At 40.0% G+C, this 14,284-nt stretch overlaps 1 protein-coding gene across 1 annotated transcript in view; it reads left to right on the top strand.

The window, feature by feature from the left end:
* Nucleotides 1-14,284, top strand: part of LOC125880997 (glucagon-like peptide 2 receptor) — a 63,710-nt gene that overhangs the window by 14,702 nt on the left and 34,724 nt on the right. The window contains exons 6-8 of the mRNA XM_049563894.1: nucleotides 3,282-3,438; nucleotides 3,608-3,767; nucleotides 3,907-3,967. Of these exons, the coding sequence (XP_049419851.1) occupies nucleotides 3,282-3,438; nucleotides 3,608-3,767; nucleotides 3,907-3,967 (378 nt within the window). The remainder of the gene's footprint in view (nucleotides 1-3,281; nucleotides 3,439-3,607; nucleotides 3,768-3,906; nucleotides 3,968-14,284) is intronic.

Raw genomic sequence — 14,284 nt, forward strand, 5'->3', positions numbered from 1 at the left:
AAGGCGATTGAATGGATCTCCCATGTAAACCCTCATTCGGAATTAATATTTCCCATGTAAACTACCTGGAAACACTTTAATTCCGAATGATTTCATTCAGATTCATTTCATTCCGAATGAGAAGCCATCATGTAACCGTAGCCAGTGAAGGGCAGTCATGGCAGGCCTCCTGGCAGCCCTGTGAGACCAGAGATTGCATGCAGTCTGAGCAGAGAGCCATCGGCCATATCGTCCTGTAAACCTTGACTGCAAATCTGTAGAAGACAGCCTACAGTTCCCAAGTGCTGACAGGATTAGGAAACAGCCTTCTTGGGGTGCCGTCTTTTTGGGATGCCCACTTCGCGGCCTGTCTCTGACATCCCTCGTTATATGGAACTCGGCCTTCAGTTTGCAGATGGTACTAGGGCTCACTCCAAATAATGCCGCAACTTGGTTTTGCGGAACACCAGCTTGAAGTTGCCCTATTGTACGGGCCCTATCCAGATCAGTCAAACGTGGCATGCCGATTCTTGGAGCAGACACCAACTGACCACTGTAGCAGGGCCCATGCTCACAGGTGCTGGGGGTACCAGAAACTCAAAACAAGAGTCAACAGGAACAGCAAAAAAAAAAAAAGCTATTTGGCATTGGCAGAGAAGATTTGGCAAATTTTTCATGGGTTGCAACCCACATTCTCTGCTCTGCTGCTCATCCCACAAATGCATGTTCCTTACAAATGTGGCACCAATTAAAGGGGAAATAAACAGGCTTTCCAACAGTGTAATATTTATTGCCAAGAAGCATTGTTACAACAAAAAAATAACCTACCAAACACAAATTTCCTTACTTTTTGTGCTTAGTTTATATTGCTTATCTAAATAAATTAAAATTGACTTACAAATATAGCATAGCACAAGGTTAGATGAGCCTACCCATTTACAGAATCATATTAGCATGGTGCCATCATGATATGAGCTATCAATCATAATCAAAGTACTCATATTGCACATCAAACTTAGTAATGATAATCAACAGAAATGTAAGAGTAGTATCAAAGTGGACATTTTATGTACCAAAAATGCTAGAGGGAGCTAGCCTAAGAGAAGACAAAAAACCATAAGGCTGTCCTGCTCAAAATAAACGTCCAGCCTGAGTCAAATATCTGCATACACTGATGCTGTACAAACTACTTCCAGCAGGGGGAGAAAAAAACAAACTAAAGGAAAATAAGTCCTGAGCAGGCAAAATATAGTGCACCAGGCTTTGGGGCTAACATTCATAGTGGCCAAACAGTGGAATTAAAACTTCCCGTTCACTCTTGATGCCCAAAGAAACTAGTCGAGATTGGAGTGAATCAATAAAGCAGTGAATCACACAATGTTTAATCTGTCACACAGTGTTCTTAGGGCTAATAAGGTTGGTAATAATAACGATAGAGTCAATGAATGACTTGGCTGAGGTGAGGATACATGTGAAGAAGGAAATTAGACAACTCAACAAATACCACAGGAATATTCAACATACAAACATGCAGTATACCTTCATCCTGTGATTGATTTTTGGATAGCCTGATCTTCCAGACCTTTCATAACTCCATAACAATACAGCTAGTTAAAACAATGAACATATTGCTTGACAAATAAATCAAACATAATTTACTAAAGGATAAGCCATTTTGTTTTTGAATTAAAATACACATACACAGCTTTAAAAAATGCTAATACTGGTGTAAAATGATATGATGCATACTGTCATATAATGAATAACTTGGGGGCTGTCAGAAATCACTCCAGGCTAATATGCAATTATTTAAAAGGTATTTAAAGGTAAGCTTTATGTTTATTAATGTGAGCAATGACTTGTAGCATCCCTGTACATTTTGTTCCTGGTGCTGATTTAAATGTCCACTTCCTCTTCTTTAAGTTACCCTTCAAAGATATTAGTCTAGATGATTTTAGTTCAGTGATCTCTATCTTTATATCTAAGGTTTAAAAACATTTTGGCAAATACTCACAGTGGTTCTAAGCTTATGATTAGGCTAATGTCAGATGACACGCACATCAAGATAATTCAAATCCATGTAAACAAAGATGGCACACTCCCATTTTTCACTGTGTCCAAACTGGTAAGCAATCTCCCTAAGCAGTCCTTGGGAAAGAGTTTTGAGCACACTCTCATGTCGGATCTGAGATAATCTGACAAAGTTTGGATGTTATTATTGGGGTAAGCTAACATTATGTTGCAAACTTAGAAGCTAGCTTAGCTATCTTGTTACATTGCCTGAAAATAAGGTCCTGTACTTACCTTAGCAATCAGGTGTGCGGGTTACTCAGAAATTCATGGAAAGAAACACCTTGATCACACTCCCACCATTTGCTTTATAAAATAATGGACGTGTCATGATGTCACCCACTGGTTTGTAGACTCTCATTCTGAAGTTCTGATTTTTTTTCACCATCTTGGTTTTTTGGAGTCCATAGTGTTCATATTTAGGCAAGAGGATGGAGCTGTGGAGGAGCGAGGGGTGGCTCTGACTCAGACTGTAGAAACACCTCGTTTGAAATTAGCCATAGAGACTAAAACTGTTTTTTTGTACCAGATTTTATATATATTTATCTCTGCAGTAAAGCTGGGCATGGTAACATGGGGTTCTGTGGGGACTGAATAAGTTGGAGGAAGTAAATTGGGGAAAATGCAAAGTGAAAATGATAAATACATAAATACATCTGAAAATTAATAAATATATTTAAAGAAAAGAATCAAAATGAACTAAGGTAAATAAAAAAAAAAAAAAAAAAAAAATATATATATATATATATATATATATATATATAAGAATAATAGAAATTAATAAAAAATAAATAGGAAAATCAGTACAAAGATAAATAAATAAAGACACAAATTAAAACAGAGATATTAATTAATGTCACATTTGATCAATGAAGTAATAGCCTACTTTTATTTTTTATATTATTTTTGATATGTTTCATGGCATATTAATACATTTATCAAATCATTTATTTATTTTTGATTTTGGCAGCTTCCATCCTCCACATGGGACAGATTCACTAGCTTAACCGCTACCAATGATGTGCATTGTCTCACAGTAATGTGAGATAACCCACTACAAGACTATTATAATCAGCATTACTTACAAATGCCATTATAAAAATCCAGGAAACATGTATGGACCTTAATCATTTTGCATTATATCTTATGTCATGCCATAATGACTATTTAACAGTTACAAAGGAAGTATGAATCAATGCCTTCTTCAAACTGCTCCTGTATCTGCTCACCAGGAAGCTCCACTGTACCAGGAACTACATTCACATGAATCTATTTGTGTCATTCATCCTGAGAGCCATGGCTGTCATCTCGAAGGAAATCATATTATACATCATGTACTCTAAGCTACCCAAAGATGACCCAGGATGGAACTCCTACTCAAGCTCTCCGGTACAAAAAAGTACTGTCTTAGTATTCACACATCAGCAAATCTTTGAGAATAGGGCCTTTCTGACTCTATTCTAGGTGAAACCTGGGTAGATAATAAAGTACTGCTTAACCAAAGCAGTTTATATCAGCTAAACTACTTGTAACATTAATTTAACATATCTCTCAACAGATAGCGTTGTTGTGTAAACTCTCCAAAGTGTGCATGGAATACTTTGTGGCTTGTAACTACTTCTGGCTCTTGGTGGAGGCCATTTTCCTCCACATGCTGCTCTTCACAGCTGTGCTAACCAAGAGATGTTTGCTGAAGAAATACATGCTTCTAGGATGGGGTAAACCATGAATTAATGTTCTATGTGTGTGTGTGTGTGTGTGTGTGTGTGTGTAATTATACGCAATTTATAAATTAATCATTGATTAATTTGAGTTTGATGATAAATTGTTCCATCTTATGTTCTGGTTATTTTTCAGGAACACCTATTTTGTTTGTAACACCATGGACAGTGGTCAAGATTTTATATGAAAACACAGAGTGAGTGTTTAATTGCATACCTCTGAAGGAAGGAGGATGCACAACTCCAATGTTTCCAGTCATGATGGGAGCAAGTTGCAGAGATATTCCAAAGAAACTAGTAGGCAACAGTACTCACAAAAGACTAGAGTCAAAATCTATGTTTTAATAGGGCAACACACGGCCAAACAAAATGACAGATGTGTTTCGGCCTAAGCCTTCTTCAGTGTATCAAACAGAGGCAAAGACACTGAATACTATATATACATAGGTAAAGTTCTGGCACCAATGACAGTGCAAGGTGTAATGATAGGCAATGGAAACATATGTGTAGCAGCTGCAGCCAATGACAGGCTGACACAAGACAATTGCCAAGACGGATGCACAAGAATCAATACATGCAAACAGAAATATTCAAATACATTGAAACATATAAGAACATCAAAATTATTAAGCTTCAGACTAGTTGAATGAGAAAAATGTTAGACAAGAAGAAGGGAAGAATTAAAGTAACAGAAAAGAGCCTGAAAAGAGGTTTTTAAGTCACTGAATCTAACTCTACTAGAGACTAAAAGAACCCCAGAAAAAACAGTCTGTACCTATTACAAAGAACCTACACATCAATACTAAAAATATGGAGTAAGTAATATGGAGAAAGTTTTAAAATGATTACAGGGTTCTACTAATCAATTGTATAATACTGAATAGTCTTAATAGTGGAGGGAACAGTAAACACATTAATTAAAGTGAAAAAAGTCTCTGAAAAAGAGAGACATTTACATTCAAAAGGGGAATACAGGGGCTTCAAGGATTAGTAACTGTAAAATGTATAAAGACACTGAATATAAATGTATCAAAAAAGAAGTCCTAATAAAAAGGGACAATATATCATAGAGTGTGTCCCAAGTCTCTTATTTTATACTGCTAACTCCTAACTCCTTACTTGATCCGGAAGTCGTTCAAGGTCCACCATCTTGAAGGCCGTCTCATGTCTCTTATTCCTGCCAGTAAGGAGTTAGCATTAGGCGTTAGGAGGGATCTGTTAGGTGCGATGAGTAAGGTAACACGAGAGGTTCCTAACAGGAAGTCTTTTTCAGCTTGAGGTTGAGATGGTGGAGAAACAGCGCAAGTGTACCCGTTACATGCATTCTTTGCAATGAAACGCTGTAATTCACATGCCTACGTGACTACATAGAGTAACGTTAATGATATTTCGTGCAAGACTGTCATGTTGTAATTAAGTTTATTTCATTCACAACCCATTGCGGTTTTCAGCGGACTGTCTGTGATGCGTGGTTGTTAAATGTGCAGCTGCTCGAGTGATATAACACCACGCACACACATCCTCAAACACATACACAAACACATTTGCCCATCATTAATTGTCCTGCATGTCATGTGAGTGGAATAATGTTTAATAGGCTGTAGGTAATTATTAATATTCATTCATTCATTCATTCATCTTCTAACCGCTTCATCCTCTTGAGGGTCACAGGGGGGCTGGAGCCTATCCCAGCTGACATCGGGCGAGAGGCAGGGTACACCCTGGACAGGTCGCCAGACTATCGCAGGGCTGACACATAGAGACAGACAACCATTCACGCTCACATTCACACCTATGGACAATTTAGAGTTACCAATTAACCTAGTCCCCAATCTGCATGTCTTTGGACTGTGGGAGGAAGCCGGAGTGCCCGGAGAGAACCCACGCTGACACGGGGAGAACATGCAAACTCCGCACAGAAGGGCTCCCACGCCCGGGATCGAACTAGCAACCCTCTTGCTGTGAGGCGAGAGTGCTAACCACCACACCACCGTGCCACCCAATTATTGATATTAATATTAATTATTATTATTACTTTCATCAATGTTGTTGTAAGCTACTGTCATTACCGTCTGTCCTGCGTCTCTCTCTGTCTCTCTCGCTCTGTCTGTCTCTCTGTCTCTGTCTCTGTCTCTCTTTCTGTCTCATTGTGTCATACGGATTACTGTTAATTTATTACGTTGATCTGTTCTGTACGACATCTATTGCACGTCTGTCTGTCCTGGACGAGGGATCCCTCCTCATGCTCTTCCTGAGGTTTCTACCGTTTTTTCCCCCGTTAAAGGGGGTTTTTTTTGGAGTTTTTCCTGATCAGCTGTGAGGGTCCTAAGGACAGAGGGATGTCGTATGCGGTAAAGCCCTGTGAGGCAAATTGTGATTTGTGATATAGGGCTTCATAAATAAAATTGAATTGACTGAGGTAGACTGACAGGTCTGATGTCTTATTCGCTCAACAGCTGACATGTTGAATGATGGCAAGTGGATTTAATAATAGTGAAAATAATGATGATAATAACAATGATAATGATGCTCATCACAGTGACAGTGGCAGGGCTACAGACCGTTCGTTAATTGCCACAAACTTCGGGGGGGGGGGGGGGGGGGGGTTACGGCTTTGATCAGCGAATATAATGGGACTTGGGATGTAAGCCAAATGCTGGCTCCGTTATGCAGCAGATCCAGCTGTGCCGCCGTCATCAGGACAGGACATCGCTTCACGTGATGCTTCAGAGTAAGGCCGTCTCATGTCTCTTATCAGCAATCCTCACTCCTCACTCCTAACTCCTGACTCCTTAAATGTTTTCCTAAGTGGGAGGGACTAAACAGTTAGGTTAGGTGGTTAGCAGTAATTTTAGACTTGGGACGCATCCATAAAGTAGTCTAATGGTTGAAAAAGACAACAGGAAATCTCATCCTTACGTGAAAGACAATTTTACAGGGACCAGTCAAAGGAAACAACTCAAAAGAAGTTTTTTATTTAAACCCCTAGGGCTCTGTTTATAAGATATATATCCATTTAGTTTCTCTTTGCAGTAACAGTTTGTTTCTTTTCCCACCTCTTTTAAGGGGCTGAATCATATCAGTCCCCTGAAATGTGCAGACATCATGGCCAACAGAATTAAAATGTCTGGCATCAAGAGACGGATATTCTGTGCACTATGGATATTGTCAGTCTCTACACCAATGTACCACACACTGAAGGTTTAAAAGCTCTCACTCATTTTTTGTAGTCTAGAGAGTACCAGACACCCCCAACTGATTTCTTGGTAGATCTCACAAAGCTTGTTCTTACCAAAAATTAAATTTGAGGACTCTTTCTACCTGCAGTGTCAGGGCATCAGTATGGGGAGTTTATGTTCTCCCAACTATGCCAATTTATTCATGGGCAAATTTGAGGATGACTATGTCTACAGGTGCAACCCTTATTTTTCTGCTTGTTCAGATTCATAGATGATATTTTTTGTATATTTTCAGGGACGGTGGAGGAGTTAACAGCCTTTCACACATAGCGCAATTCCTTTATGCCAACCATAAAATTCACACTTGAATATTGTCAAGATTCTGTTTCTTTTCTCTATGTTCTTGTGAAAAAAAAACCAGATCCTCTCAGCACCAGTGTTTTCAGAAAACCACCTCCTATCCTGTCCAGAGAGAAATACTCTTATTATTATTATACTAGTTATCATCCTCCAGGTTTGAAGAAAAGTCTTCCTTACAGTCAACTGCTGAGAGCAAAGAGAATCTGCAGCTCTGACAATACTTTTAATGAACAAGCGCATGAGATATGTGATCGTTTCAACAGTAGGGGTAATCACGATTCGGTGGTCCAAACCTGCTTTGATAAAGCTAAAGATGTTGATAGGAGTGGTTTATTGGCCTCTAAACCTCTCTATCTTATGATATTAAGCAGGTTGTTTTGAAACCTCTCATAGGTCATTATTTCCAAGCCCCGCCTATCTTTGCACATTAACGCGCCAAAAATATAAGTGACATTTTAGTCAAATCTGACCTCGACATTTTCTTTCTCCTTCTAACCTTCCTGGGGGTAATTTTCCTTGCTTTAATTGTGCCCAATGTAGTGCCATGATTAAAGGGGACATTGTTCAATCAGTCACTCAATCAGTCAATCAGTCAATCAATCAATCAATCAATTTTATTTATAAAGCCCAGTATCACAAATCACAATTTGCCTCACAGGGCATACGACATCCCTCTGTCCTTAGGACCCTCTCAGTGGATAAAGAAAAACTCTCCAAAAAAACCCTTTTTAAAAAAAAATGATAGAAACCTCAGAAAGAGCAACTGAGGAGAGATCCCTCTTCCAGGACGGACAGATGTGCAATAGGTGTCATACAGAACAGATCAACATGATAAATAAACAGTAATCCGTATGACAAAATGAGACAGACAGAGAGACAAAGACAGAGAGAGATGCAGGACAGATGGTAATGACAGTAGCTTATAACAACATTAATTAAAGTAATAATATTATAATTCTAATTATGGCTATTGTATTAAACAGTGTTCTGGTGGGATAATATGGCACTATGAGCTCTCTAAGATATGAAGGAGCCTGACCATTTAAAGCTTTGTACGTTAGGAGAAGGATTTTAAACTTAAATTCTGGATTTTAGAGGGAGCCAGTGCAGAGAACCTAAAACAGGAGAAATATGATCTCGTTTCTTAGTTCCTGTTAGTACACGTGCCGCTACGTTCTGAATTAGCTGGAGCGTTTTAAAGACTTATTAGAGCTACCTGATAATAGGGAGTTACAGTAATCCAGCCTAGAGGTAAGAAAAGCATGGACTATTTTTTCTGCATCTTTTTGGGTCAGGATAGGCCTATTAAGATAAGATAATATAAGATATACTTTATTGATCCCCCAGGGGGGAAATTCAAGTATCACAGCAGCACAAGACAAAATCAAAGGACATTAAATAGAATAAGATTAAAGAGAAAAAATAAAAATTAAAGATAATAATAGATAAATAAAAGATAAAATTGCTACATCAATAAAATTGCTAGATCAGATGAATAAAGTGACTAAAAAATGGCAGACAAAGTGAGAAATGAAATAAAGTGACAGGTGGCAGATAAAGTGTCATTATTGGACAAATGCAAGACAGGTCCGTTCAGAGTTAGATATAGCTTAAGCCAGACCGCTGTTGTACAGTCTGATGGCGGTGGGCACAAAGGAGCATCTGAATCGTTCAGCTCTGCACCTGGGTGGGATAATCCACTGGCTGAATAAGCTGCCCATCAGCCACAGCTTGTCGTGCAGGGGGTGAGAAGGATTGTCCAGGATTGCACAGATTTTGTCCTTCACCCGCCTCTCAGCCACTGTTTCTAGACTGTCCAGGTCCAGTCCCACAACAGAGCGGGCTTTCCTCACAAACTTGTTGAGCCTGTTGACCTCACCAGTCTTAACTCCACAGCACACTACAGCAAAGAAGAGTACACTGGCAACCATAGATTGAAGGTCTTGAGGAGCCCATTACAGATGCCAAACAATCTGAGTCTCCTCAGGAAGAACATCCTGCTCTGTCCTTTCCTATAGAGGGCATCTGTGTTATGAGTCCAGTCCAGTTTATTGTTGATGTGGACCCCAAGGTACTTGTACGAGTCCACCATCTCCACCTCCTCGCCCTGGATGGTTACTGGGGCAGGTTGCCTCCGGTTCCCACCTTTAGTCCACCACCACCTCCTTAGTCTTGCTGATGTCAAGTTGAAGGTGGTTTCGGTTGCTCCACGCGACAAAGTCCTCAATCAGTTCTCTGTACTCCTCCTCGTCATCATTGCTGATGCATCTGACTATAGAGGAGTCATCGGAAAACTTTTGGAGGTGGAAAGAACCAGAATTGAACCGGAAATCAGAGGTGTAGAGGGTGAAGAAGAATGGTGCCAGAACAGTTCCTTAGGGCACCCCGGTACTTGACACCACCTCAGATACGCAGCCATCCACCCTGACATACTGTCATGAGGTAATCCAAAATCCAGGGAGTAATGTCCAGGTGAAGTTGCATATCCAGCAGCTTGTCTCTCAGGAGGCTGGGTTGAATGCTGTTGAAGGCACTGGAAAAGTCAAAGAATATGACTCTCACAGTGCTTCCAGCACTCTCCAAGTGAGACAGAGCCTTGTGAGTGAGGAAGATGATGGCATCCTCCACACCAATGTGCTGATGGTAAGCAAACTGCAGGGGGTCTAGGAAGGCAGAGAGCAGTGCCCTCAGGTGCTGGAGAACAAGCCTCTCAAATGTCTTCATGACATGTGACATTAGCAGCACCAGCCTGTAGTCATTGAGAGTGCTGGGACATCCTTTCTTAGGTACTGGTACGATGCAAGAGGTCTTCCATAGGTCAGACACCTTCTTCAACCTCAAGAGGAGGTTAAAGAGGTGCTGAAAGATTCCAGCAAGTTGCCCAGCACACACCCTGAGGACCCTGGGGCTGATGTTGTCCGGCTCGCTGGCTTTATTCCACCTCAGGCTGGAGAACTCCCTCTGTACCTCAGATGATGAGCGCAGCATCTCTGACAATTTTCGCAATATTATGCTGATGAAAAAATGCAGTCCGTGAGATTTGTTTTAAAGGAGAATTAAAAGACAAATCTTGGTCAAATATTACCCCGACGTTTCTTACAGTAGTGCTAGAGGCCAGAGCAATGCCATCCAGAGAAACTATATCATCAGATAAAGAGTCTCTGAGTTGTTTGGGTCCAAGAGCAATAACTTCACTTTTGTCTGACTTTAACATAAGGAAATTGGTGCTCATCCAGGTTTTTGTGTCTTTAATGCATTTTTGAAGTTTAGTTAATTGATCAGTTTCTTCTGGCTTTATCGATAAATACAATTGTGTATCATCCGCATAACAATGGAAATTTATAGAATGATTTCTAATGATGTTACCTAAGGGAAGCATATATAGAGTGAATAGGATTGGGCCGATCACAGAACCTTGTGGAACTCCAAAACAAACTTTAGTACATAGAGATGATTCATCATTAACATGAATGAACTGAAAATGCGAAGATGAATAACATTTAAATCAACTTAGTGCAGAACCTTTTAGGCCAATTAAATGTTCCAGTCTTTGTAGCAGAATTTGATGGTCAGTTGTGTCAAATGCTGCACTAAGATCTAATAAAACCAGTACAGAGATTAATCCTTTGTCTGAAGCAATCAGAAGATCATTAGTAATTTTAACTAGTGCTGTCTCAGTGCTATGATGCACTCTAAATCCTGACTGAAATTCCTCAATTAAATTATTATCAAGGAGAAAATCACACATCTGGTCCGCGACTACTTTCCCAAGGATCTTTGAAAGAAAGGGAAGATTAGATATTGGTCTATAGTTGGCTAACACCTCTGGACCCAAGGTGGGCTTTTTTAGGAAAGGTTTAATTACAGCTACCTTAAAAGACTGTGGTACATAGCCTGTTAATAAAGATATATTGATCATGTCTAATAAGTGAGTGTTAACTAAAGTTAAGACTTCCCTAAATAACCTAGTTGGGATGGGGTCTAAGAGACACGTTGATGATTTAGATGAAGAAATAATTGTGGTCAATTGTTGAGGAGAAATCGGGGAGAAGCAATCTAAATATATATTAGGTCTTACAGCTGTGTTTGAGGGCAGACTGGTTCCATTTGAGGGCAGGAGGTCATGAATTTTGCCTCTAATAGTTAGAATTTTGTCATTAAAAAGCTCATAAAATCATTACTGCTAAGGGCTAAAGGAATACAAGGCTCAATAGAGCTGTGACTCTCAGTCAGCCTGGCTACAGTGCTGAAAAGAAACCTGGGGTTCTTACTTTCTTCTATTAAAGCTGAGTAATAGTTTGCTCTGGCATTGCGGAGGCCCCTCATACATTTTGAGACTTTGTTCCCAGACTTAATCGGCAATTCCTTTCAAATTTTCGCGATATTTGTTTTAATTTTCAGGTTTGAGAGTTGTACCAAGGAGCGAACTTTCTTTGCTTTGTTAACTCCTTTTTAAGAGGTGCTACAGAGTCGAGTGTTGTTTGCAGTGAGCCTACAGGGCTATCGACAAGATGGTCAATTCGGAAAAGTTTAATGTCGGTACAGGAAACCTCTGTTACAGAAGGATATGGTTTTAAATTCAATGTCGATGGAATCTTTGCCTTAAATTTTGCGACAGCACTATCTGATAAACATCTAGTATAGTAGCTGTTGCTGAGTGGCATGTAATTGAGTAGAAAGAAATCAAAAGTAATCAAATAATGATCTGATAGAGAGGGAATCTGTGGAATGACTGTTAGGTTATCAATTTCAATTCCATACGTCAGAACTAGATCGAGGGTATGGTTAAAACAATGAGTGGGTTTATGTGCACCCTGACTGAAGCCAATGGAGTCTAATAATGAGATAAACGCAGTAGCCAGGGAGTCATTATCATCATCAACATGAATGTTAAAATCACCTACAGTAATAACTTTATCTGATTTAAGAACTAAACTGGTTAAAAACTCTGAGAATTCGGATACAAATTCAGAATACGGGCCAGGAGCACAGTACACTATAACAAATAAAAGTGGCTGAGAGGTTTTCCAGGTCGGATGTAAAAGACTAAGAACAAGGCTTTCAAAGGAATTATAATCTAGTTTAGGTTAAGGGCTGATTAACAGACTAGAGTTAAAAATGGCTGCAACTCCCCCACCTCGGCCGCTGCCTTGAGGTATGTGGGTATTATTATGACTGGGAGGAGTGGATTCATTTAGACTGACATATTCATCTTGACACAGCCAGGTTTCAGTGAGGCTGAGTAAATCAATGATTATCTGATATTAATTTGTTTACTAACACTGCTTTAGATGTTAGACACCTGATATTTAACAGTCCACATTTAATCCTCCTGATTTGTCTTTCTGACACAGAAGAGGTTTTAAATTTTATTAGGCTGTTATGAACAACTCCTCTTTGTTTAATTTTAGATTTAGATAATTTAGGTTGTTGGGGGACAGACACCATTTGTATAAAACTATGGGTGAGTAACTGCACTAGAAGCTCAGAGATACCTGTAAGACTGCGACTCTGAGTCCTGGTCTCAAATCTGGGTTGTCAGGGTTTTGAATTACTAATAAACATGGCCAGGTTTCTAGATATGAGAGGAGCTCTATCCAAAGTGGGATGAATGCCGTCTCTCCTAATCAGACCAGGTTTACCCCAGAAAGTCTGCCAATGATTAACAAAACCCACATCATTTGCTGGACACCACCTGGACAGCCAGTGATTAAATGATGACATGTGGCTAAACATGTCATCAGTGGTCTGATTTGGGAGGGGTCCAGAGAAAACTACTTAGTCCGACATAGTTTTAGCATATTCACACACCGTGGCAACATTAATTTTAGTGACCTCCGATTGGCATAACCAGATGTCATTGCTGCCGACGTGAATAACAGTCTTATTAAAAATCTATTAATTAAATCTACATTTAGTCTTAGCCAGCAGTTTTAAATTTGACAGGGATACATTTGACTATGGCTGCTGGTGTTGCTAACTAAACATTTCTCAAAATAGAGCTGCCAGTGACCAGAGTTTTCTCCTCAGCGGGTGTGTCGCTGAGTGGGGAAAATGGTTGGAAACATGAACAGGCTGGTGGTTAACAGTGGGCTTCGGCTTGGTACTTTGCTTCTCCTGGACAGCTACCCAGCCTCCTGGCTGCACAGGGGTTACCAGGGGACCACTAGCAGAGGCTATGCAAAGTGGCTCTGCACTGGCTGCAGGGGGCTGGCTAACTACCGCAGCTACAAAATGATTTTCCATGGTGCGGACCCATGCTTCCAATTCACTAAGCCTCGCCTCCAATGCAGCAAACAAACTACAGTTTTTACATTTACCACAGTCGCTAAAGGAGGCAGAGGCATAACTGAACTTCTAGTACACCGAGCAAGAAAGAGCAGGAGAAGGAGAAGCCATTGCTAAGTGTTAAGCTAATGTAGCTAACAAGGCTAATAACGTGCAAACAACAGCTAAGATTAGCAAGAAAGTCGTTAAAAAGAGGAAAGCTATAAGTGCTTATACAGAACTAGTGTGGGTTAAGACGTGAAGTAGGTGTTAACAGAAAACAAGCTGGTAGGAGTTTGCTAGAGCAGCACAGAGACGCCATCACAGAAACACCGGAAATGACACAACATGCTTACCGCAGTACGCCAGCATCCTCATACGGACAAAAAGTTCCGCATAACAAACAGAATTACCTGCAAAAGCAATTATGTAGTGTATCTTCTTAAATGTCCATGTGGATTGGGTTATGTTGGTAAAACTAAGCAAGAATTGAAAACAAGGATTTCTGAGCACAAATGCAGTATCAGAAACAGAGATGAGAAATCCCCAGTGGCCAGGCATATTAATTCTGTTGGCCATGATGTCTGCACACTCAAATTTAAGAGGACTGATATGATCCAGCCCCTTAGAAGAGGTGGGAAAAGAAACAAGCTGTTACCTCAAAGAGAAGCTAAATGGATACATAACTTACAAACAGAGAGCCCTAGA

This window comes from Epinephelus fuscoguttatus, linkage group LG20 (assembly GCF_011397635.1).
Source record: "Epinephelus fuscoguttatus linkage group LG20, E.fuscoguttatus.final_Chr_v1".
In the NCBI taxonomy this organism is placed as follows: domain Eukaryota; kingdom Metazoa; phylum Chordata; class Actinopteri; order Perciformes; family Serranidae; genus Epinephelus; species Epinephelus fuscoguttatus.